General features: G+C 42.4%; 2 protein-coding genes across 3 annotated transcripts in view; one reads left to right on the top strand and one right to left on the bottom strand.

Annotated features, from left to right (window-relative positions):
* Positions 1-26185, top strand: part of LOC132815894 (uncharacterized) — a 102122-nt gene extending 75937 nt beyond the window's left edge. The window contains exon 26 of the transcript XR_009644718.1: positions 26116-26185. The gene's annotated coding sequence lies outside the window, so the exon portion shown is untranslated. The remainder of the gene's footprint in view (positions 1-26115) is intronic.
* zftraf1 (zinc finger TRAF-type containing 1) overlaps positions 1715-27111 on the bottom strand; it is a 140481-nt gene continuing 115084 nt past the window's right edge. Inside the window, exons 3-5 of one of the 2 annotated variants that reach the window (XM_060825251.1) lie at positions 26763-26974; positions 18716-18751; positions 1715-4139 (exon numbers count right to left, since the gene is read on the bottom strand). In XM_060825251.1, coding sequence (XP_060681234.1) covers positions 3748-4139; positions 18716-18751; positions 26763-26974 — 640 coding nt within the window. In that variant the 3' untranslated portion in view covers positions 1715-3747. The remainder of the gene's footprint in view (positions 4140-18715; positions 18752-26762; positions 26975-27111) is intronic. The other variant, XM_060825252.1, reaches the window with a different exon arrangement.

Below are 27111 nucleotides of genomic sequence, written 5' to 3' on the forward strand. Positions count from 1 at the left end.
GCTGTAGATGCAGTCATTTTGCAGGAGGATGGTTGGCTGAATTATGTTACCAGCATTCGATTATCCAGAATTCGATTAACCGAACAAAATACTCCCCGTCTGTGTCCTTCAGGTAATCGAGGTTCCCCTATGTTTACCAGCAGATAAAGTGGGGTTATCCTATTTCCTACAAATTTGCAGAACCAAGCCCTTTGTCAGGAGTAAGATACTGAACTAGTTGCTAGAGATATCCAAAGTCCAATGTTTTTGTGAACCAAGAGAGAATCACCAGCTTTGCATCCATTTACATCACTTGTCTTGAGAAAGGTGTAATAAAAAAAATGCAAGTTTGTGCTACTTCATTTATAATCAGCCTTGCTTGTGTCTGTCATGAATAGATGCTATTGCGATACAATTTGGGTGTTCAGAAACAATATTTATTCTTTTAATTTAAAGTGAAGCCTGAGTTGTGCCTGTTTTGAGAGTTGCCGAACTCAAGGGGTTTAAAACACCTTTCTTTAAAACACTTTTATACTTGGTTAAGTGGGGGATGGAGGAACCATGCTCTGTCCCTACATATTTATTTTTTCATCAATGGATTGTTTTCTGTTGAGGGTTATAGATATTAATAGGTTAAATTACCTTTCCTACCTGCCATCCACTGTTCAAGAAGTAGGAAAGAGTTCTGAGTGTTCTTTAAACGACCAATGGATAGGATGGCTAGCCTAGGGCTTCACTTTTCACCTGGGAATGCAAGATCCAAAACTCACAACAAACAATCAAGGGAGATGGGAGATTAGGCTCTGAATTCTCATCTGATAACTAACAGGATACTTACAATGGTGAGTAGGTATGTGAGGTCCTTTAGTGCCAGTTCTTGTATGGGTCATGGGAGTCAATGAACTTCTAGCTGTATAGGTTTAACCTTGTCTCCATTTCACCCATGGGAGGACATTGTGGCCTGCCAGATTGTTACTAAGGTTACTGTGAATCCTTCCCCTAACCTGCAAGAGAAGGAAGTGAAGACATGGAAGCAATAACCAAGTTATGTGTAATAGGGTTGTAATGATGTATTAGACACCAGCAGAGGGTGCTTGGGAGAATGGTCTGTTTTTACTGGCTGTTTAGTTCAGGATCAGCCTTGACTCATAAACTGGCAGCTCACCACCACCTGGTAATTAGAAATGGGCAACGACGGCTACTAATGTTCACAACCTATGAATAAAACTGAAGGCAGACAGGACCTGCACTCAATAGCACAAACAGCATCTCTTATCCAACCTTATTCATGGTAATGAAAGACTGGGTGATTTGCACCACAACAAGATGCACCAAACTTGGCATTTAATTGGAGAACTACACCCTCTCCTACTCTGTGATGTAGCCTTTCTCTTAAATAATACATGAGCTGAATTGCAGAGACACCAAACAATGGGGTAGCTGAGCACCTTACAGAGCTTTCTGTCAATATTCAGTTGAGGAAGAGGTGGTTACAAACACGGGCTGGCGGAAGTCGGACTAAGACTGAGACTGCAGACGGGCACCAAGTACACCACAGAGTGCACCCACCTTGTGCATTAGTTCAAATATGTAAAAATACTCCAAAAGAAACAACGAAAAGAACCAAGAAGCTGTCAAACCAAATCACCAGAAAATTCAGTGTACAAATTGTACACTTGATCACTTTTTCACACTTTCTAAATATAAACTGAGCAATTTATACGCCAATGCGAATTATAATCTAGATTTTATGGTATTTGAACTATACAGTACAAGTGGGTACAGAAAATAAATGGTAAGAACTGACAATATCATTTTGGTACCAGACAAAACCCCAAAAGCCTAAGTTGCATCTGTTTTACTAATCCTTCAGAATTCCAGTTCATTCAGCAGGATAAGGGTTAAAGGGGCCAGTTCAACCCATTTGTTGTGCAACTGTGTAAAGTTCCAGTTTAATCAGTAGGATCTGGGAAGGTTAAAGTGCTATTCACAACAGTAGTTGTGTTAATCATATGGAGGTTGTTTTTTCAGCATTGCTGGGAGTCCTCAAGGTAACTGTACGATGGTATTGTTTATTCAGGGTAAAGATTTACTTGCTGTGTGACTGAACAGAATGCTGCTCATTCTGCAAGGTAAGGACTGTTTAGTCTTTTTAAATGGAACTGCACTGATTTAAGCAGCGACCTATTATCTTCCAATCAGATCCAGATACTGGTGACTGCAACAGATTGAACCTGATAAGATGCATCATTTCGGGCAGTGGAACTGAGGGCATTGTGGTACAATGATCTCTCTCCACCGCTGGTGCCTTTGTGCTGATCGACCGCTCTGTAAAAGCAATATACTGGGTTGGGCTGGGCCGGGCTGGGCTGGGCCAGGCCGGGCCATGTCATTTAATGCCAACAAGAGATTTTTGTTTCCTGGTTTTTGAATTCCCTCAATTACTCATCCCAATAAATTACATTTTAAAATAATTCCTAATCAGCTTTGCCTGATCTTGGAGTTTAAAGGGTTGGGAGCAAATCCCCCAGCTTCTGTCAGTCTCATGTCTGATGAAGTCCTTGGCCTCAGCCCTGGCCTTCTTCCCAGCTCCAGGAGCAGAATATTATGTTAAATACAATAAAATGAGAAGAGTAAAAAATACGGTTAAGTTAAACGTACAAACACTACTGTAGGATTCTCATTACTGAGTGCTCCCTGCAAATCCCCTAACCTTACATCAGCACTGCCTTCTGTCTCGTGTCCATCATGCCTCATTGCTCATTTAGATTTTAATTTTTATACACTTACTAGCAAATTTAAAGGAAAAACTGAAACCAAAGAACTTAAGGAGAGAGTTTACTGCGCCCTTCAGTTGCAGTGTTGGCATGTGTGACTGCAACAAGTGAAGGATGGACGGCTAGCTGGCTGTTTGGTTCAATCAATCCCCTCAGGAATTACATGCAGCCTTTTGCTTTTCCAAATGATTGTGTTGAGAATGAACCAGCCCGCTTCATTCTTTGCAAAGCATAGTGGCCATCCCGAATGTCCCTGGGCCACACTGAGTGTTTCTTAAAAACACAGTTTGAACAGCCCTCCTCCAAGCTGAATGCACACGAGATTGTTTAGTATCTGTCAGCTGGGGACTCTGGTGAGCCAGATGACAAGTGATGCACACCAATAAAAACACAAGTTTGGACCGGTGATTTGTGAAGAGGGAAATAGAGTTAACAGAAGTTCCACCTATCTCATTAAATAATTTAGTAGCTATTGCAGGTAAGCAGGGAAATACCAGAAAACAAATAGCAGCTCTGACCAAACAAAATCATCAGCAGGCATAAGGAATGAACGAGTGGGTGTGACAGAGGGAAGCTGGTGTGGCATCTCAGCATCTATTGGCGAGCAGAGCTTGTCAGTGGACTGCAGGCTCAATACACAGGCAGGTACTGACCACTCAGCACTGCTTAAATAGTTCTAATAGCAGCTACTGAATTCAGACACTTTTCTTATTTCTCTCCCCTCCCCCAAACCCCTCCCCTATTATAACCACTATATGAGAGGCTTCTGAACAAAACCGCGCAGTTGTGACAGTCCCGGGCAGTTACGATCACATGCGGTTAGTAGATATTTTGTTTGTCTCTTGTTCTTTTCATAGAATTCTGCCTTTTTCAAACTACTGACTGTTGTCGCTGGCTTTCCGAGGTACTATGGTTCAGTGGTGCTCACTCCGTTCTGATATCTCCCTCTGTCTCCCCCCACCTACAATCTCTCTCCCCAGCCCCACCTCCTCTACTTCTGTATCTGAAATATAAAGAGCCTCAGGTTAATGTTTTTGGCCGCTAGCAATTTGTTGCATTCGACAGAGTCTATGATAGGCAGCGGCATGTAGTCTGTTTCATTGTTCTCGTTGGTGAAAGCGAAATGGTAGATGACCGGGTTAATTTTGACATCATCGTAGGGACCCTTTAGAAGGAGGAAGGAGCACTCCATCGGTGAGTTGACCTTGCTCTTCAGGATGAGCTGGAATGACAGGGTGCGCTTGCAGGACAGGTTGGGGTTACGCTCGGAGTCATTGACCCGTGCTTTCAGGACCCACGTCTGGTTGAGCACTGTGAACCTTGGGGTCTCATAGTAGAGCCTGGTGATGAAATCATCTGTTCGGTAGGGCCGGAACTGAACTTCTGCAAAAGAGTCAAAGAGAGAAGAAACGAATCAAAGAATAAAAAAAATCAATTGCTTCTAAATACTGTCTGGAAATACCTTGTCCTGAATTCCCAATAGTCACCAATAATTAACTGTCTGTGCATCCAGTGGTTATTAGTTAAGACTAAACTAGTCTGGGCTGGAATTAGGAAACCATTTACTTATATGGGCCTGGATCTGAATTAAAACAGAATGAAGGGGAGTGGAGGTGTGTTACATAATAAATTTGAATCATTCCCATTCCTGATACTCACTGAGTTCTAGCTTGGTAGTGGTATTGAGTACAGCCTTGTTCTTACAGCATAGGAAGGAGCTTGGCTCCTGGACATTAGGCTCACTGTCTTATAGGTAGTGACCAGAGGCTGAAAGCCATTGAGCTGACTGCCCTCAATGGACACTGAGTTACACTGAGAGACCAAGGTGAAAATGATGGAAGAAAATAACATAAAGCAAATAGAACTGCCCCTATTTTGCACTGAGTGTGGATACAGTTGCACTAACCATAGACTGGTTGCTTAATTATATGACAGCTTCAGTGAAAATGATATGGTGTGGGAGAGGGTGCGTGGAAGGGAATTGGAGGTTCAGCTCATTTCCACCTCTCAAAGGAAGGCTGTGGATTGTTTCATACTGGGTTCTAAACTAAAACGGCTCACTGTGGAAACAGGTTTCTATATTGAGGATTATTTTTATTTGTGTAAATGGAATCCCCTGCATTTCCTTTCTGCTGTGTGGTTATAATGAATGTTCAGACAACGGTCGAGTGGTATTTTCACTGAATGAGTAATTCAGAAACCCAGGTAATTTTCTGGGGACCCGGGTGTGAATCCCACACAGCAGAGAAATTAAAAGCTTATTGATGACCATGAAAGCATTGACAATTTTCATAAAACCCACCTGGTTCACTAATGCCGTTTAGGGAAGGAATCTGCCATCCTTACTAAGCATACATGGGATTCCAAAGAAATGTGGCTGACTCTTAACCACCCTCTGAAATGGCCTAGCAAGTCACTCAGTTGCATCTAAGGGCAACTAGAGATGGACAATAAATGCTGACCCATCCAGTGATGCCCACATCCCACAAATGTATTAAAAAAGGTAAACTGTACACCTCACCCCACCCTGCCTGAACTGTAGACATTGCTGTGTGTGTCTCTTTCTCCCTTACATAAAGCACAGCCAAGAGTATCAATCCAGGCAAAGTGAGCAAAGTGTATCACTACTTATCAAGAATGCCTTATAATCCAAATTAAACTAAAAAACACTGGCTTTAGCCACTCCAATTTATACTGAGCATAGAGAGCGGGAAGATTAGCAATACCCACCCTGATGTGTGAATTTCAGATTGTCACTAAAAACTAACCAAAGGCCAAGAGTAGGGGACATTTTGTCGATGTTAGTTAGATGTTGATTACTCCACAAAAACATAATCCATTATCAATTTTAGAGGTGGAGAAATATTGGATAACAAAGTTAATCAGGTGTGGGCAAGTGGATGGTCACAAGATGGAGGGAAGAGCTCACTCAAATGCAAGGACAGGCATTTTAGACTGACTGATCTCTGTATTGCTGTAGGTTCCAAGTAATGGTTAAAAAATCAGCATCACATTTAACTTGCTGGGTTTTTTTTTTCTATCGACTTACCCTAACTGTTTTCTATCTTGAATTGCAGATACAGGGAGAGGGGAGAGATTAGTCGAGAATCATTAGCAAATCTCAGTGGCCCATGTAGGAATATGCTAGTTCCTAGCCACCCCACAGCCTAATATCCTACTTGTTGTTATTTTGAGGAAGGAAATTTGGGCAGGGAGCTAAAGTCAAATGGTTTTGCAACATGCAATCGGGCTTTTGTTTCTCAGGCAGTGCACAGGGACTATCAGAACAGTAGGGCACTGTCAGTCTGCATCTCACTACCTAACTGACCAGCTCTGAGGGAGGTCAAGGAGGAGGCTGCAGCTTAATCCATGATGGCAAGATCCAGAAAAGTAAATCTTTGAGGAAGGGGCTTTCACTCGGAGCACTATACCATAAGTAATCTGAAATTATTTTTGTACATCGAAATGAAACCTTTCAAAATATCATTCTTTTTAGTTAATGTATACAGGAAACATATTTGATACACAATCATGCAAGAAACATGAGAAATATCCATTAACAGAGTCTGTACAATTTACGCTCCTGTCCCCATCCCAAACATTCTGCATGCCTATTATGTCCCATGGTCTTACTGACATTTTACACAGGAGGTGGTTACTTAGCTCATTGTGTTTCTCCTCATGCTGCTTTTCATTCCAATGGTAACCCAGTACTAACCCACTGTCCTTGACCCATGCCAGGCATGGGTAAAGGAGGAAGCCAGTCAGTCTTTCGTGTCTGCTCTACTGCCATGTAATTAGATTATGGCTGATATTTGATCAGACTACATATCTTAAAAACTTGGATTAACAAAAACCTATCAATCACAGTATCAAAATTAACAGATGACTTAGCATCTATCTTGCAGAAGAGAGTTCTTAACTTTCATTATCTTTTGTGTGCAGACATGTTTTCTAATTTCACTCCTGAACGAGCTGGCTTTCATTTTTCGACTATGTTTTCTAGTCTAGACTTCCCATTCAGCAGATATAATTTATCTCTACCTCCCTCACCTGTTTCCCTTCCAGTTAATCCTCCTTAATGTTCTCCATTCTTAGCCTCCCCTTCCAATTCCTCTTCCCACAAAGGTGCTAGGCCATGATTCTGGAGTCGTGTACAAGAATTTTAGTTCAGAACAGAAAGACCTCAGGTGGGTATTTAGTGTAAAATTATCTTCTGTCTTCGACTACAGTCCTTGCCTTGCATGCATTCAGTGAGCGGCTGGGGCAGCCCAGAATGAGGAAGGCTGAGGACCTGTTTCCTGTTGGTGGATCTCAGCACAGCATTAGGTTCCTGTTAGTTGACACTCACTGCTCACATTTGGATGGTGGGTTGATACAGCAGTGGATACTCAATGCTCCCAATACCAATAAGAATTTGAAACCTTTAGAAAATATTTTTGACCATGTAAAAGCTTGTCCTTCTTAGGGACATCACAGTGCAGTGTCAAAGCAAGGATGTAAAACTGAACAAGGCCCCTAAGACAGCAATCTATGTAGAACAGCTGCTTCCCACCCCAGTTGTTCAGGTCAACAATCACAAAGCCATAAGTAAAAACAGATACCCATTACTTACTAATTTGCCTCTTTATTATCCCTCCATCCCTTCTACTTTGAGCTAATATCAAATGCAACCGAGATTCCCATCAAGGTAAAATGTTCAGGAAGACCATGGATGTTTATGATCTTATCCCCATTAGAATGGGAAAAATTGGAGGAAGACGAATGACAAGGAACAAACTATAATCCAAGGCTGCCCATCCAAAGGAGCTCATAGATAATGGAATCACTAATTCACTCTCCCTGTGCCAGCAACTAAAATCACAGAGCCCTGATACTATCTGGGTGAAATTAAAGGGTGGAGATTTGGACATAGATTTCCCACATGTGTTGAAATGAGTTCACAATCTTGGCTTTAAGTTAGGTAGGAAGCAGCTAGCGGAAGCAGAAATTAATCACATCGTGTCAAATAGTGGGAGGAATCCATGTGAGCCCACTTAGCCACCTGTTCAATCTGAAGAGGACACAAATCTTAATGCAGGATGAGCTGAAGCAAGCAGGAACAGAAATAGGAAAAGGTGGAGCTGCAGTGGCGGAAAATGATACACGGCCATTCAATTAGATGATGGCTGATCTCCACAGCAAACCTCATTTATGTGCCTCATTTTAAATTCACTTTTGGATCATTTGAACATCACTGGCCAGCTTTCCTTAATTCATCCACTTTTTTCAAGTGAAATATTGCTGTCAAGGTTAGAACAGATTTATTCTCCATGAGGTGGTGGTAGTGGTGAGCTGCCTCCCTGAACCAGCGCAGTCCTTCAGGTATAGATATGCCCACAATCCTGTTAGGGAGGGTGTTCTAGGATTTTGACCCAATGACACTGAAGGAACAGTAATATATTTCCAAGTGAGGATGGTGAGTGCTTTGGAGATGAATTTGTAGGTGGTGGTGTTCCCATGTAACTGCTGAGCAGTTCTGGGCCCCAATCCTAAGGAAGGACGTGCTGGTATAGGAAGGGACCTAGAGTATATTTAAGAATGATCCTGGGATGAAGGGTTTGTTACTGAGGAGGAGTTGAGGAATCTGGATCAGGACTTGCTGAAGTTGGACGGATGAAAGGGATCTGATTGAAACCTACAGAATACTGAGAGACCTGGTTAGAGTGAATGTGGAGATGTTTCCACTAGTAGAAGATCCGAGGGCACAGCCTCAGATGACCCTTTAGATGAGGAGAAATTTCTTCGAACAGATGGTGGTGAGTCCCTGGAACTGACTGCCACAGAGGGCTGTGGAGGCCAAATCATTGACTGCATTGAAGACAGAGATAGAAAGCCTCTTGTTTCATAAGGGGATCAAGGTTTACAGGGAGAAGGCAGGAGAATGGGGTTGAGAAACATACCAACTGTGATTCAATGATGGAGCTGACATGATGGCCTGAATGGCCTAATTCTGTTCCTGTATCTTATGGCCTTATGCTGCCCTTGTTCCTCTAGATGGTAGAGGTGATGGATTTGTAAAGCTGTTCAAGGAGCCTTGGTGTTTTATAGATGGTATATGTTGTTGTCAATGTGTATTGGTAGCGGAGGGAGTGATATTCAAGGTGTTGGCTAGGGCCCCAGTCAAGCAGTCTTTGCTTTATATCCCCTAATATTCTTGTCCAACAGCAAATTAACAATCTTAGCTTTGAATGTTTCAAATGACCCTCAACATTCACTACCTTTGAGAGTGACCAGGGGATGGAAGGGGAAGACCGTTCATAGTCACTTTTAGTGACACTGGCTCAATATATGGAGATGGTTTACATAGAAACATTGAAGCTAGGAACAGGTGTAGACCATTGTACCCTTCAAATCTACTTCCCCATTCATTACGATCAGATTGCATCCTCTATCTAAATGCCATATTCCCACTTCCACCCTACATCTCGTGATGTCTTTAAAATCTAAAAAATATTTAAGTATATTCAGTGACTGGCTTCCACAGTCTTCTAAGAATTCCAAAGGATCTCTACTTTTTGTGTGAAGAATTATTTCCTCATCTCAGTCCAACCCATATTCTGAGACTGTATCCCCTGGTCCTAGACTCCCCAACCAGGGGAAAATATCCTCCCTGCATTTAGTCTGTCTAGCCTGTTAAAATTTTATGTGTTTCAATCAGATACCCTCTCATCCTTCTAAACTTTAGTGAATACAGGCCCAAATACCTTTTAGAATTAATCCAAATCTCAAATTGTCATGCTGGGACTTAAATTCACAGTCTCTTCTAAAACCTTTAAGATTCACTCCATCCACCGATGCACAGTGGCAGCAAAGTATACCATTTACAAGATGCACTGGATAAACTCACCAAGGCTCCTACAACAGAACCTTCTAAACCTATAAACTCCCTCACCTGCAAGTTCCCCTCTAAGTCACACACCATCCTGACTTGGAAATATATTGCCATTGCTTCAGTGTTACTGAGTCAAAATCTCCCTCCAAATAACATTGAGGGTGTACCAATTCATACCAGTGGTTCAAAAAGGCAACTCATCACCACTTTCTCAAGGGCAACTCGGGATGGACAAGAAACAGACTGGAGGCCTGTGACCAGTGGAGTGCCACAAGGATCGGTGCTGGGTCTTCTACTTTTTGTCATTTACATAAATGTTTTGGATGCGAGCATAAGAGGTACAGTTTGTAAGTTTGCAGATGACACCAAAATTGGAGGTGTAGTGGACAGCGAAGAGGGTTACCTCAGATTACAACAGAATTTGGACCAGATGGGCCAATGGGCTGAGAAATGGCAGATGGAGTTTAATTCAGATAAATGCGAGGTGCTGCATTTTGGGAAAGCAAATTTTAGCAGGACTTATACACTTAATGGTAAGGTCCTAGGGAGTGTTGGTGGACAAAGAGATCTTGGAGTGCAGGTTCATAGCTCCTTGAAAGTGGAGTCGCAGGTAGATAGGATAGTGAAGAAGGCGTTTGGTATGCTTTCCTTTATTGGTCAGAGTATTGAGTACAGGAGTTGGGAGGTCATGTTGCGGCTGTACAGGACATTGGTTAGGCCACTGTTGGAATATTGCGTGCAGTTCTGGTCTCCTTCCTATCGGAAAGATGTTGTGAAACTTGAAAACGTTCAGAAAAGATTTACAAGGATGTTGCCAGGGTTGGAGGATCTGAGCTACAGGGAGAGGCTGAACAGGCTGGGGCTGTTTTCCCTGGAGCGTCGGAGGTTGAGAGGTGACCTTACAGAGGTTTACAAAATTTGAAGGGCATGGATAGGATAAATAGACAAAGTCTTTTCCCTGTAGTCGGGGAGTCCAGAACTAGAGGGCATTGGTTTAGGGTAAGAGGGGAAAGATATAAAAGAGACCTAAGGGGTAACTTTTTCATGCAGAGGGTGGTACGTGTATGGAATGAGCTGCCAGGGGATATGGTGGAGGCTGGTACAATTGCAACATTTAAGAGGCATTTGGATGGGTACATGAATAGGAAGGGTTTGGAGGGATATGGGCGGGTGGTGGCAGGTAGGACTAGATTGGGTTGGGATATCTGGTCGGCAATGATGGGTTGGACCGAAGGGTCTGTTTCCATGCTGTACATCTCTATGACTGTAAATGCAGTCCTAAACAGTGATACTCATATCCACTATATCATGGTACCATGCAAAACAATTCTCCAAAAAACAGAACTCATGCACTAAAAATAGATTGCTTTTGGCACTGAGTAAATGATAACTGTCGGTTTTCAAAGGATTTATCTTTCTGCAATGTCCATGCATTTAGTGGGTGAGCACTAGCACTAGAAATCTGACCACTGTAACCCGCATTCCTCAGATAATCTATAGCCTAGTGACTATAAAGTCCCATTGTATAGATCTCACCTCCACATGTGTTAAGAGTCTTCCCAAAACGAAAGTTTATTTGTAAAGCAGTGAAGAATTCATCATTGTCAGCAATCAACTCATTTAGGAGTATCATTGTGCACTTAGGAAATCTCATGTCACTGTGGGTTCTGTGGGTCCTTATGTGGTTCATGTGCCCAATCCTAGAGATGTCTCTCCTATTTGGCAGGTATTTCTGGGAGGTGGAACTGGTCCTTGGTTTTGAGATCACTGGCATTCCTTTCTCTGGTCCCTTTTCCATACTTCCTCTTGTTGATGGTGTTCTCGAAGAATTATGTCCCTTCGTTCAGAAGCTTCCTCCAAGTCAGTTTTCCGCCTCAGGCAACTGACTGTGTGGAGTTTGCACGGTCTCCCCGTGTCTGCGTTTGTTTCCTCCGGGTGCTCCAGTTTCCTCCCACAGTCCAAAGATGTGCGGGTCAGGTGAATTGGCCATGCTAAATTGCCCGTAGTGTTAGGTAAGGGGTAAATGTAGGGGTATGGGTGGGTTGCACTTTGGCGGGTCGGTGTGGACTTGTTGGGCCGAAGGGCCTGTTTCCACACTAAGTAATCTAATGTATGTTGCATTTCTTGAGGTAAGCCTTCAGGGAGACTTTGAAACACTTCCTTTGACCTCTACTTGTTCCTTGAGCTGGGCAAAGAACATTTACTTTGGGAGTTAGAACTCAGACATCGTAAACACGTGTCTGGCTTAGCAGAGTGGGGTTTCGATGCTGGCGCTATTGGCTGCTTCAAGGACACCTGTCCTCCCAGCTGATGTTGACAATCCTTCTCAAACAATGTTGGTGGTACTTCTGATTGTTTGTAATATATCTAAATTTTTAGGATAAAAATGTAGGTGGTCTGATGAGTAGGCTTGCACGTGACTTGAAAATTGGAGGAGTTATGGACAGTGAGGAGGGTTGTCAAAGGATACAGCAGGATCTAGATCAGTTGGGAGATCTGGCAGAGAAATGGCAGATGAGGTGGTGTACTCTTTAGGAGGTCAAATGCAAGAGGAAAGTAGACGAAATGGCACACCCCTTGGGTGCACTGATACATACACTGATACATGGGGTGCAAATCTATAGCTCCAAACATGGCAACACAAGTGTGTAAGGTGGTAAAGAAGGCATTCGGCATGCTTACCTTCATCGGGCGAGCACTGAGTAGTAAAGTTGGAAAGTCACCTTGCAACTTTAGTCAGGCCACATTTGGAGTATTAGATGCAGTTCTGGTTGTCACACTACAGGAAGGATGTGGAGGTTTTTTAGAGGGTGCAAAAGAGGGTTAGCAGGATGTTGCCTGGATTGGAGTATATTTGCTATAAGGAGAGGTTGGACAAACTTGGATTGTTTTTGCTCAAGTGTCGGAGACTGAGGGACAACCCGACAGAAGTATATAGAGTTATGAGAGGCATCGATCAGGTGGGTAATTGGAATCTTTTCCCCAGGGTGAAAATATCAAATACTAGGTAGCATAGCTTTAAGGTGAGGGAGGAAAGTTTAAAGGAGATATACGAGACAAGATTTTTACACAGGAGTCAGTAGATGCCTGGAACATTCTGACAGGAGGAAGTAGAAGCAGATACATATAAGAGGCATTTAGACAGACACATGAATAGGCAGGGACTAGAAGGCTACAGACAATGTAGAGAGATGGGATTAGCTTAGAATGGCATCATGTTGCTGCAGACATGGCAAACTGAAGGGCCTGTTCCTGTGCTGTTCTACGATCTCCAGGGCCTTGAGGGGGAATCTACATGTAGTCCAAGATTCAGAGCCATATAAAAGAGTTGGAAGGATGACAACAGAAAGATCATGATATACAGTGTGGATACAATGGTTGTCGAAGACTCTCGTCCTTAGGTTTGTGAAGTGGCATATATGGATTGAATGCAGTATTGGATCTTCCCATCAATATCAGCCCCTAGATGAAAGGAGTCTCCTCAGGTAGGAAATGTTCCATGTTGGAAGCATTTCTCTGTTGATCTTAGTGGAGGGATAGACTGGATGGGTTGGTAAAGGAGTTGAGATTAAGGCTGAGATCAATTCTTCAGTATCTTCAATGATCGCGTTCAGTGAGGCTTGAACATTCTCCTCTGAGAGCAGAGGTGACACTGTCATTTGCAAACCGAAGTTCTATCGGTATCATTTTCTTCTTGGATTTGAATCAGTTCAAGTTGAAATGGTTTCCATCCATCTTGCAGACAATGTTCACCCCACTGGGAAGCTCCTTTTTGACAAGGGGAAGGATGGTGTCAATGAAGATGGAAAAAAGGGTGGTACCGAAGACACATCCCTGCCTGAATCCTGTCTTGACGTTAAAGGATTCTGTTATATTACCACTGGTGAGGACCATAGTCGACATCTTGTTGTAGAGGAGACCAAGGACATTGATGAATTTCTCAGGAGAGCCTGTCTTTGCCAGGGTCTTCTGTAGCCCTTCTTGATGGGCTGAATCCAATGCCTTGGTCAGATCAATGAAGGCTTTGTAAAGTGGTTGGTGTTGTGCCTGGCATTTCTCTCCAAGTTGTTGTTGAACAGTGAAAATCATGTCCATAATTCCATAGTTTGGTCAGAAGACCCATGCCTTTCAGGAATGATGTCCTCCACAAGTGGGAGAAGGCACCTAGCAAGGATTCAGCAACGATCCTCTGGCAATGGAGAGCAGGGAGATTCCTTGGTAGCTCCCTTAGTCCACTTTATTTCTTTTCTTGAAGACAGTGGTGATGGCAGTGTCCATGGGATTGGCAGGGATTTCTTCTTTGTCCCAGATTTTCAATAGACAGTTAATGGAAATGATACATAAGGTCTGCTCTCCTCCAAGTTTGGAAATCTCCACTGGAATCCTGTCTACTCCTGCAGCTTCTCCATTGTTCATACATTAAATGACGGCTTTAACGTCTGCCACACAAGGTGAGGGTCCAATATCATCTTTAATGGGGAGCTAGGGAATTTCCTCAAACACATCCTTGTCTATGATTGTTACATGTTTTAAGAGTTCATTAAAGTGTTCTATCCATCACAGACTGATGTTTTCTCTGTCTCTTAAAAGGGTTTCATCCTTACTTTGTATTAGTTTGAAGTTAAGGGTGTTGGGTCCGTACATTATCTTGATGGTAGTGATGGTGTCAAGCTTATCAGCAAGGAGTTGCAGCTCTTTAGCTTTCTCAATCCTCTTCTTGATTTCCCTGGTTCTTTTTTGTAACTGGGTCTTCACTTTTTGATGAATCCTGCATTTTGTCTTGTCAGTGGTGTTGTTTTGCTTGGCATGGAGAGCATTCCGTGTCTTTCAGGTCTTGGATAATGTAGTTATTCTTGCTGAACCAGTCTTGGTCTTTCCTAGTCTTGGCATCAATGGTTTATTAACAGCATGAGATTATTGCAGTCTTCAGCTTCTTCCAGATGTCCTCCACTCCACTGAAATACAAACTTTGGAGATTCTGGTGAAACCATTGTTGCATGTTCTCTTGCATGACTGAATCTTCAGGCTGCTCCATGTTGAACTATTTTCTGAACTGTTTCTTCAGCTGTTCGATGGAAACATAGCAGTCAATGAGTTAGTGCTATCAAGCAATCACCTGCATGGGTCATCACTCTAGTAGTAAGGACATCCTTTTGGTCTGGGGATTGGAAAATGACATCATTTGATTGTGTAAACCTCCAAGAAGCCTTTTCTTTGGCAGAACAGTGTGTGGGTGATGACCAACTGCACCAGTGGTTTGCACATTTGGTGAGCAGGAGAATCCCACTGAAGTTACAATTCCCAACTTGTTCCTTTCCAATGGTTCCTTTCTAGACTTGGGAATCCTTTCCAAAACCCTGGCTTTTAAGTCTCCAAGGATGATGATTTTATTTTCATGAGGGATGTTGGTGAATATAGTGGACAGGGTGGAGGAGAAGCCTCCTTTGGACTCATCAATGGCACACATGACCATTACCTGCTGGCTCTTGGCAAATTGTGGATAGAAAATCATGAGACAATCATTAATGCCAACATGGAGCTCCGAGAGTTGAGTGATGACTTCATTCTTGATGATGAATCCAAGTGAGTAATGACAATTAAGGAACAACAGACGATGCATCTCTCCTAATGGGGACCCTAAAGGGAGCCAGGGATTGTCTAAAAACCCAAATTGGATAATACCTGCTTCTACCTCACTGAGGTTGCTGTTTGCTCAGTTTGAGGTAAGAATCAAGCAATGAGAAGGATCACTTGGTAAGGATTGAACAAAATACATTTTTATGTTAAGTAAAAGATTTCTTTTCAACAAGTCTCCTCGCAATAAAATACTGCAAAATTGCCTGTTTTCCTGTGAAAGGTTCAAATCACTATCCAAGCTTGCACAGTAATCCTTTACAAATTCTAATCATACACAAGGCAAATAGAAGAATTAATGCAATGTGTTTTTTTTAAAATCTGAGGCAGGATTGGACAGCATAGTAGGAAGCCATTTAATGTATTGTGCCTGTGATTCTTTGAATTAGCTCACATTCCCTGTTGTTTACCAATCACCTGTTTATATTCTTCTCAAATGCGTAGCTGTTTCCCTTCTAAAAGTTGTTATTGAAACTGCTTCTACCATCCCATTAGCCAAGTATTCCACGTCATAACAACTCATTATATATTAATAATTCTCAACATCCCTCCACCACTGCCAGTCAGTAGCAGTAGTGTGTACTATCTGCAGGATGCACCGCAGGAATTCACCAAAGATCCTTAGACAGCACCCTTCAAACCCATGACCACTATCTTTGAGAAGGACAAGGGTCACAGATGTACGGAAACACCACCATTTGCAATTTCCCCTTCAAGCCACACACCATTTGACTTGGACAAATATCACCATTCCTTCAGTGTTGCTGGGTCAAAATCCTGGAGTTCCTTCCCTAATGGCACTGTGGGTCTATTCTGCAGCAGTTCAAGAAGGCAGCACACCCCAACATTCTCAAGGGAAATGACGGACGGGCAATAGATGCAGGCCCAGCCAGGGATGCTCACATCCCATGATGAATTAAAAACAAAATTTACCTTTTTTTTGCCAATAGCAATTCCAAAACTTTATCACAATTGATATTCAATGGGTTAAATTACCTTAACTCTGTACCCGCTGATTTTTTATCACGTTTACTGAAACCCCCCCTTCATTTTCTCAGCTCTAAGGAAAACAATCCCAGCTTTTCCAATTTCCTCACATTACTGTAGTTACTCATCCCTGGTACCATTATTGTACATCTCCTCTGCACTCTCTTTAAGAGCTTAAAATCCTTCTTAAAATGTGGTGCCCTTTGTTGGGACACATACCCCAGCTGAAATCTAGCTTATAAGTGTTTTGTGTAAAGTTAATGTTATTACTAAAACTTTCTAGCAAGTTGGGGACATTATAAGCATTTAAAATGAAATTGGCTAAGTATCGAAAAGAATGAGTATAGACAGTGTTGAAAATCACGAGGGAAAAGGGAATAGAGTGGGAGAGTTTCAGTCAAAGAGTTGGTTTTAGGGAAAGCCACAATGTGCTGAATTATATAAAAAATTCATAAGTTGTCTTGATACTGTAAATCAGAAACAAAAACAGAAATTACTGGAAAAGCTCAGCAGGTCTGGCAACATCTGTGGAGAGAAATCAGAGTTAACATTTCAGGTCCAGTAACCCTCCTTCAGAAGGGCTGAATTATATCCTTTTGTATTGTAATTTAAGTGCTTATATTCCACCAATAAAGTTTCAGGATTACTGACGTGAAATAAATTTCCTTTCAAGATAGTAAATGGGTTACTGAAATGTAACAGATAAATAATAGATCATAGCCCACCTAATGTTGGAAAAGCAGATCTAAAAAGTATAAGGGATGACAGGATGAGGCTACAGAAGCTGGAATTGTGCTTCTTAAAGAAGGAATACTTTAAAGAGGTTCAAAATGATGGATTTTGAGTAAATATGGTCAAAATATTTTCAGTGACAGGGGTATCCAAAGCCAAAGGAGCCAGATTTAAGGTCACTGACACAGGAGGCAGAGGGGAGATGAAGATACTTTTCTACACACCCATGATCAGTTGTGATTTCGAGTATGCTGGCTGGAAGGCTGGCAGAAGAATATGCAATATTAACTTGCAAAAGGAAATTGGACAAATAACTTAAGTTGAGAAATTTCAAAGCTATGGATTGAGTAAGAAGATAGTGTAGCACTTTGAAAGGACATAGACATTGGTTGATTTGGGGAAATAGGTAACAGATGAAGTTCAGTGCTGAGAAATGTGAGGTGGGGCATAGAGATACAATACAAAACCATGGGTTTTAACTATAAAAGGGGGGGGGCAGGAACGTAGGGAGCAGGATGCATGTCACTAAAGGTAGCAAGACAGGATACAAGGAGGTTTATACTGGAATTGTATAACATGCTTATTCGGCCTCAGCTGGAGTACTCTGTACAGAACTAGGCAGAACTCTTTAGGAAGTTTGTGAAGGCATCAGAGAGGGTAAAGAAAAGATTCACGAGAATGGTTCCAGGAATGAAGGACTTTGGTTATGAAGAGACTGGAGAAGTTGGGAGAAGGCTAAGAGAATATGTGATAGGGGCTCTGGACACAGTAAATATGGAGAAACTATCCCTACTTGCAAAAGTATTGAGACTAAGAGGGTAAAAACAACATTCCTCATGCAGCAAGTAGTTAATTTCTGAAGTCAGCTTGATAGACACAGTTTCAAATGAGGCATACAAAAAGAAAGTAGACTGTTATTTGAAAAGAAAGAATGTACAGGGTTGCAGGGAGAAGACGAGAGTATGGCACTAAGTGAAATGCTTTTTCAGGCTAAATAGCCAAGTTCTGCATCATTCTTGTGATACTATGATCGAGAGTAGGGGAGTGGGGCTGAATTCAAAGAGCTTGCACAAGCATGGTGAAAAATCAATTTATTGATTCACTTGATTACCATATTCCTCGATCCCCCTCACCTCAGAAACTGTTGCCTGTTTTATCACTATCGTTGTCCTTCCCTGAGAACGTATTTCACCATAAAATTATCCTTTGGTGAAGAGAGTTGTTTCATCTTATTTTGTAGTTAAGAATATCTTATTTGTACTGCCTGGCATTCAAAGTTTCACCACAGGTTTTGCTGCTTCAGTTCTCAAGAACCATCACTGTGACCTAAATTAAGGTCACTTGGAATCCTCTTCCTTTGTGAAGGAAGCCAGCCAAGCGTCCTGAACATTTCTGCTTGAATCCTGATGCTACTTTTGTTCCTGATTTCACAGGCATTACATACCATGGGTAATCGAAAGGAGAGAGAGAGAGAGAGAGAGAAAAAGCGAGCGAGAGAGACAGACAGATGAGAAGCAGCGATCGCTAGAGGTGCCTGTTAAATGATATTTAACTGAAAATGTGTTCTAGTTGCCCGCACTCGTTCCGTTCCCAGGATATGGTAGTGTACTGCATCATAACAAGACAGTGAGAGGCTGACCAATTGCCTTGCCAGCCCAGGGAGTTCTGGATCAAAGGGTAAAGAAGGGCAGCAGTACTTTTTGCCATCAGGAATTGGGTGTAGCTGTCCTACCTTTTTTGTGACATGCCTGACTGCAGAAATCGGTTCCTGTGTGAGTAAAGATCAACCAATTACATTTTGAGTGGAAACAACGCATTAATTTTGAAGAAATTGCCCATTTTAACTGTAAATAAACCTTCCCCCCCCCCCATCCCCCCCACCGGCTTGGGAATACAACTTTTCTCAATAGTTCTGTGTGCGCAGGCAAGGAGTGGAAGGGAGAGGATGGGGAGGGATGGTTTAATAAACATGAGCACCCTGTTTCCGCACATACAAATATTGACTTTTTTTCTTTACTAGTTAAATACACCCTTCCAAGGGATTCAGTCATTTGGCTCCCTTTTCCAGCTGCGCTAACTTAGTTAAGCTTCACCTCCTCTGCAGACACTGTGGCTGGGGTCAGTTATGGGAGGGTCAGAAAGTCAGGCTGGCTGCAATGGCCATTGTAAAGGGAGATTATTACTGTAGGGGATAAATCTGTTGAACGGTGGACCTGAAGATGGGATGGGCTCAAAGCTATTTCGATTGGTTGGTTATGAGAGGCTTCCAATTTTTGACAGCTATGGTTCTACATCAGGGATTACCTTTAGCCTGCTGTTCTTTGCTTCAATCCTTTGCTCCTGCGCCACAGATCTTGCCCAAACCTCTTTAGTTAGTTATACTCCATCTCTCTAAGACTCTGTCTTACACACCCCTTCCATCTGATTATTTCCCTTTGCTTTCAAAACCTCCTAACACCTTTTAAATTGCTTTGATCTGCCCCACCCTTTTAAAACCTCCTTATTGTCATTCTTCACCTGCCTGTTTAGTGTCCATTTTATTCTTTGAGCTTTCCATATAAAACCTAAGCGATTAAAGCAGCCCAGTAACAGTATTAACCCAGTCCTGCCAAGTACAACTTTACCCTTAAAAACACTTGCATTTTTATACTAATATGTTGCTGAATTGGACAAGGGAATCAACAGGTGAACAAATGAAACATGATACAGGAGACAGTTTAGATGACCAGAGGGAAGTGGGTCTGATTGTGCAATACAGTGGAATTTAAATTCCCCACTATTTCTCTCTGGATCATTAGCCCATGTGGCTCTGTGACACATTTTGTTTGATAACACTGGTGTGAAATGCCTTGTAATGCTTTGCAACATTTTTAAAAAAAAAGTTGCTGTTTTTGTTCGTAGGCCCAGCACTTGCTTGCAATTGGGTTCCTCAGCAATTGGCCACTCAGGGTGATTTCACTTGCACAGTCTCATATTCTTCCTGACTGGGTGTATGCCCTTATCATCCCATGCCTCTGTGATTGAACAGTCATAAGACATGGAACAGAGCCTTTGGTCCAACTTGTCCATGCTACACATGTTCCCAAACTAATGTAGTCCCACCTGCCTGTGCCTGGCTTAAATCCCTCCAAGCCTTTCCTATCCAAATATTTTTACATGTTCTAACTGTACCTGAATCCACCACTTTCTCTGGCAGTTGATTCCACACATGAATCACTCCCTGTGTAAAAAAAAAGTTGCCCCTTTCTCCTCTGACCTTAAAAATGTCTCCTAGTTTTGAACAAGGAAAAAGACTGTTGCCATTCACCTTATCTGTGACCCTCATGATTTGATAAACCACAATAAAGTTATCCGCCAACCTCTTACACTACAATGAAAAAAGGTCTCAATCTTTCCTGTCTATTTTTATATCTCAAACCCTCTATTCCCAGCAACATCCTGGTAAATCTTTCCTCAACACTCTCCAGTTCAATAAAAACCTTCCAAAAACATGGCGACCAGAACAGGGCAGAAAAATAAAATTTAGACTGTTGTACAAACCAGATACTGTTAGTGACCCTCAGTCTCATTCTCTCCCACTCCCGGGGTATTGAGTGACCCTCAGTCTCATTCTCTCTCACTCCCGGGGTATTGAGTGACCCTCAGTCTCATTCTCTCTCACTCCGCATGCTGTTAGTGACCCTCAGTCTCATTCTCTCTCACTCCCGGGGTATTGAGTGACCCTCAGTCTCATTCTCTCTCACTCCCGGGGTATTGAGTGACCCTCAGTCTCATTCTCTCTCACTCCCGGGGTATTGAGTGACCCTCAGTCTCATTCTCTCCCACTCCCGGGGTTGTGAGTGACCCTCAGTCTCATTCTCTCTCACTCCGCATGCTGTTAGTGACCCTCAGTCTCATTCTCTCCCACTCCCGGGGTATTGAGTGACCCTCAGTCTCATTCTCTCCCACTCCCGGGGTATTGAGTGACCCTCAGTCTCATTCTCTCTCACTCGCCGTGCTGTTAGTGACCCTCAGTCTCATTCTCTCCCACTCCCGGGGTATTGAGTGACCCTCAGTCTCATTCTCTCTCACTCGCCGTGCTGTTAGTGACCCTCAGTCTCATTCTCTCCCACTCCCGGGGTATTGAGTGACCCTCAGTCTCATTCTCTCTCACTCGCCGTGCTGTTAGTGACTCTCAGTCTCATTCTCTCCCACTCCGCATGCTGTTAGTGACCCTCAGTCTCATTCTCTCCCACTCCCCGGGCTGTTAGTGACCCTCGGTCTCATTCTCTCCCATTTCCCGCACTGTGAGTGACTCTCAGTCTCATTTTCTCCCACTCCCCATGGTGTTAGTGACCCTCTGTCTCATTTTCTCCCACTTTCCATGCTGTTTTCACTGAGGAGATTAATCTTAATGTACTGTCACCTAAAAGGAGGTTGAAGCAGCAAAACAGAATTAAAGATATACAAAGTAAGAGGGGGAGGAAGTCTGAGAAAGTGATAGGGAAGACAGTGGAGTGGAAGAATAATGTGAGAGAAAGAAGGATAGCACCATTGAGAAAAAGGGATGGACACTGGAGAAAGAACAAAGGCAATGTGTAAGAACTAGGTTTCAGGGAATGACAAGTTATTGCAGCATCACTGAATAAAAATTCTCCATTCACAGAATAATCATGTTTGTGCTGCAAGTGTCAGGCTCTGATCCTCAACAACTGGACATTTTAAAAAAAATTAATTTGTGGGATGTGGGCGTCCCTTACTGTGCCCATCCCTAGCTGCCCTTGAGAAGATGTGGTGAGCTGCCTCCTTGAACTGTTGCAGTCCACCTGCTGTGAGTTGACCCACAATGTCATTTGGGAGGGAATTCCTTCTCTAAGCTCTCCACATGGAAAATATGGGGCGGTGAATTGTTTCTGACACACACTTTTCCTGTTCAGACACAGAGTGAAGCAAGATACTTTCGCTCCTTGGGAGAAGAACTAGGAAGACAAGACTTTCTCCAACACACATTCCTGGTTCACTGCAGGGCTGGTGAAAGAGATTTCCTCTCCATTACTCACCAGTGAGTGGTGTAGAAAGAGCTAAAAGAGAAAGATTTCCATTTAACTGAATTATAAGGTCATAAAATTAAACAAACATCCATGGATTCCCTCCCTCAAGCATTTCCGATCTGTGCTGTCACTTCTTCCTTCACCATACTCCATTCCATTCACTCTCACATTTCTTTCCATTCACATTTTCTCCTGATTTTCAACCTGTTGATGCAGGCATCCATCTCTCTCTTCTACCCTCTTTCTCCCACTGTGCAGAACTTTAACAGGGCCTTCAACTCCAAAGAGCCTTCAACAAGGCATGTTACTAGTTATTGTCTTTAATTCCTACTTTGTCTCTCACCTTTCCATTTCTCAGTTTCATTCCTATCATTATGTTCAATTCTCTCACTCTTTGTCTACAAGTGGTGTCCCACTTTGTCAGTTACACTAAGGATTTGTAACTTCAGAATCTTTTTCCTTGTCAAACTGCATTTATTCCCTTACTATATACTAAAGTGAGGACTGCAGATGCTGGAGATCAGAGTGGTGCTGGAAAAGCACAGCAGGTCAGGCAGCATCCGAGGAGCAGAAAAATCGACGTTTCGGGCAGGAGCCCTTCATCAGGAATTTCTGATGAAGGGCTCCTGCCCAAAACATCGATTTTCCTGCTCCTCGGATGCTGCCTGATCTGCTGTGCCTTTCCAGCACCATTCCCTTACTACAGTCAACTTGGAATACCAGAAGATCTTTTCAAGGTCACTGCTTTACAAAATTCCTTCAATGTTACAAGTTCTTGAAGACCTTTTTATTTTATTCACCCATGGGATATGGCTGGCCAGCATTTAGTGCCCGTCCCTAGCTGCCCCAAGAAGGTGGTGATGAGCTGCCTTCTTGAACTGCTGCAGTCCATGCGCTGTTGACCTACAATGCCGTTATGGAGGGAATTCCAGGGCACTGCCACATGTGGGATCTGAGTTCTCAGCTCTCTCTGTTCTATGTGCCTGATCTTTCAGCTACAATAGTCCCAGTCCCATTCCCATTATCTCTACGCTTTCTTTCTTCCTCCCGCCCCCACCACACCCCCCACCACCTCAACATTTTGCTCCTTATCTTTTCCTCCTTGATGTTTAATTTTCATCCACTATTCTGCAAAGTGTTCTGAGATCTCTCTGTGCATATGAAGTTGTTGCTCCCTCAGTTTTATGTCCCCAGCAGAAACTCCTACATCATAGTAATAACAGGAGAAAGTTATTTAACTTCTGAAGCTTCTTCCACTAATCAATTAGATCTTGGCTGATATGTAATCCAATCTCATTTATCTGCCTTAGCTTCACCTTTCTCAATATCTTTAATTTTAAAAATCTATTAAGCTCAGTCTCAATTCCCTGAGAATCCACAAGGTAACTGTACAGAGAGTTCAGAAGTTTTAGTGAGAAGGAATGCTTTCTGACTGATGAGCTCTTAACTACAAAATTAGATCTGCTTGTTTTGAATTTCTCCACCAGAGGGAACAATTTCTTTCTATCTATCCCATCAAATGTACTGCCTGTGAATGTGGTGGGGGCAGATTCGTTTTCTTACCCTTAGGTACTTATCCAATTACAATTTCCAAAAGGAACTGGATAAGTATGCAAGGGTAAGGAAATATCCTGGGCTACAGGGAAAGTGAGGGGAGAGGGTTCTCTTGCAGATGGGCATTAAATACGTGATGGCTACCTTCTGTATCCATCAGGGACTGTGCTCTTATTACAGAAAAGTTAGCAATTTTTCCAACTGTCAGGTGGATGCAAACACAGTATGAGAAGAGATTAATAGCTAAATGAGAGCAGTTATGAATGGTTATCTTTCAGACTACAAGAAGGTACACAACACGGTTCCCCTGGAATCGGTCGCATGACCATTGCCTTTGCTTGATTTATATTCGTAATGCAGACTTTGATGGACAGGGTACAATTTCAAAATCTGCAAACCTTGGCAACATTCTGAATTGTAAGGAGGACAGTGACAGCCTTCAAGAAACAGGTTAGTGACACATTTTGTTAAGAAGAATGAGAAGAGTCAACATAAGGGTACAATTCTAAAAAGCTGTGATTGCTGATACTCCGCAGCATACCCACTAACAGTGAAATCCCTCGAATATATTTAAGAGTGATAGATACTGTACCTATCAGACACCTAAAACTAAAATAAATAAAAGTATATCGGTGAAGAGAAAACCAGGGTTAAGCAAATCACATTTCTTTCTTAAAAAGGAATTATATTGCATGTGCACAATTTGAAAAAAAACTGGAGGGGAGCATGTGCAGTTGGTATTCATCATAGACTCAGCGGTGTCAGTAGACATATTGATTCTAAAATGGGCGTAGAAGCACAAATCATTTGAAGTGGCAGGGCAAGTTAAGTAAGTGGTTAAAGAGTCTTACAGGATTTTGAGTTTTGGAAGTAAAAACTGAGTGTAAAAGCAAGGGCTTATTGTGAATGTTTATAAAATGCTGATTTTATTACAACTGCAGTAATGTATTCAATTCTGAAGGCATTCGAGAGGGTGCACAGAAGATTCATGAGAAAGGTTCCAGGAATGAGTGACTTCAGTTACTTGTGTTATTAGCTCTTAGGATGAAAGTGATCAAAGGGTATGGGGAGAACATGGGAACAGGATACTGAGCTGTATGATGATATCGAATGGTGGAGCAAGCTCCTGCTCCTGCTCCTATTTTCTATGTTTCTATGAAGAGGCTGAGTTTTTCTCTTTACAGATGAGGTGTAAAGTGTTCAAACTCATGAGGGGGGGGGTCTAGTCAGAGAAAATAGAGATAAACTTTTCCCATTAGTGAAAGGATCAAGAACTAGAGTACACCAACTTAAGATTGCTGATCAAAAGAAGCATTTTTATGCAGCCTTTTATGAAGGGATTAGGATCTGGAATGCATTGCCGGAGCAGATTCAAACATGGTTTATAAAAGGAAATTGGATAAGACCCAGAAGGAGAGAAAATTAGCAGGGTTACAAAAGAAGGATGGCAGTAGTGCGCTTAGCTGAGCTGCTCTTGCAAACAGCATGGACATAATGGCTCAAATGGACTCCTTCTGTGTTATATGATCCCATTCTATAATTATTGCAATAGTTCCTTAAATAAAATCTTCCCCTAGACACACAGTAAGAACATCAGGAAACAGATTGTTTGACCCCACCAGTCCATGTCTGGTTTCTACCCTCACCAGCAATAGTCTATGTACCCTTCTTGCCCCTGATAGCCTTTACTCTCTTTTTCCTTCAATCACCTATTTTCAAATGTTGTTACAGTCTATGCTTTATTCCTTAATTCCACAGTTCCACTATCCTGTATTACTTCATCTGTTATGTGGAAGATGAATGCCAGTAATTTCCAGAAACAGGTTACTGGGTAATTGATTTGCATTCCTGGCTGGTCTCCAACCTTTCAACCTCTATAAACTGAAGCTCATCTGAAACTCTGCTGACTGGATCCTAGCATTCACTAATTCCAATTCATCCATCACTTCTGTGATCATTGACTTACAGTAGTCTACAATTTAAAATTTTCATCTTTGTTTCCAAACCCCTCAGGGCAATGCAACGCCCATCAAGCCTATATCATCTTAAAACCCTCTTACATGTCTGCAGTTCTCCAATCTGGCCTTTTCTACCAGCATTGATGGTAGTGTTTTTCACTATCTTGGCCCTAAGCTTTGGAATTCCTTGCGTAAATATCTCTAACACCCTCTCTCTTCCAAAGAAACACCCCTCAAAACCTCTTTAACTTAGCTTTTGGTCACTTGTCCTAATACCGCCCTGTGTAGCTCAGTATCACATATTGCTGAAAAATGCTGTGGCGAGATAGTTTGACACATGTTATTGTGTTAAAGGCACTGCGTAAATGCAAGTTCTTGCTGTCATCTACTGTCAGCACTGGCAGAAACATCTGCATGGATTTTGTTCTTAAGAGCTCAAAACTAGCCATATAAACTGCAAGAATAATCCAGGTTTTCATAAACGTAAGATCTATCACTGAGCCTCAGTCAGTAGACCTGGGAGAAAACTAGATTCGCTGTGTATCAGCTCTTGGATTAATGAATTCTCCACTGCTTGTGTTTTTTTTTAGATGCTATGAAAGGACATAACCAGTCCAAAACCTGTGATACCAACAAGTGGATTATGCCAGTCCATCAATTTCAAGAATGGAACATTTAAGATTTGTATGATCAGATTTTAAGTTCAACGCCCATGGGAAATTACATTCAATGATTCTACAGCCCTTGCTATAAATTGCCATTAAATGAAGGGCAGGACAGGCATGGTGTCATGAGCCTTTTGTTGTTGACTTGCTCTCTAATTCAAGGCTCTATACTGGAACCATAGGGTGAATAATATTTCTTTCCCACTTCTCCTCTTAAGTCCACCAGGCACCAAACATGTTCCCTCTTCTATGTGCCTTACCCCGAGCAGCCATTTGTCACACATTATCCCAGGCAGCAATATGACTGGCAGGAGCATCACAGCCAAGCCTGATCTCGATGGAGTGGAGGTATTGCCTAGTGAACTAAAATAGGGCTTACTGGGGACAACAGTAGGCACCCAACTATTATCCTGCTGAGAATTGGTTAACAATCAGCATGGAGCAGGAACTGAACTCAGGACTTTGTGGTCTCTACAGCTTTGTGTGGTGGGGGTGGTGGAGTGAGGGTTTCTGCCTTTCTTCAAACAGAACATGAGCTTGGTATCTATGATGAAAGCAGAAACCATCCTTACCTGTATATCCTATTTTCTCAAAGCTAAGTAGGTTGAAAATGCTATTGTAGAGCTGCATTTCCTTCTTGTGGTTTTGGTCCATTTCGTCCAGGATTTCCATCAGCTCATTGCCAGTCTTGGTGGGGTGGCCACATTCCCCCTCATGAGCAGTTAGCTCGTGGAATGGCCCCTGCCATGGACATCCAATCCGCTTGTATTTACACAGTGTTACTCTAGCATGGGAAAGGCAGGGGGGAAAACAACACAGCACGTTAAGCAGAGTTTAAACAGGCTCAAACAAAAAGACTGACTGGCATTTCCAACACACCATGCATGAAATTAGGACCTTCCAAAGCCATTTATATATAAA

The sequence above is a fragment of the Hemiscyllium ocellatum genome, chromosome 5 (assembly GCF_020745735.1).
Source record: "Hemiscyllium ocellatum isolate sHemOce1 chromosome 5, sHemOce1.pat.X.cur, whole genome shotgun sequence".
Taxonomy (NCBI): domain Eukaryota; kingdom Metazoa; phylum Chordata; class Chondrichthyes; order Orectolobiformes; family Hemiscylliidae; genus Hemiscyllium; species Hemiscyllium ocellatum.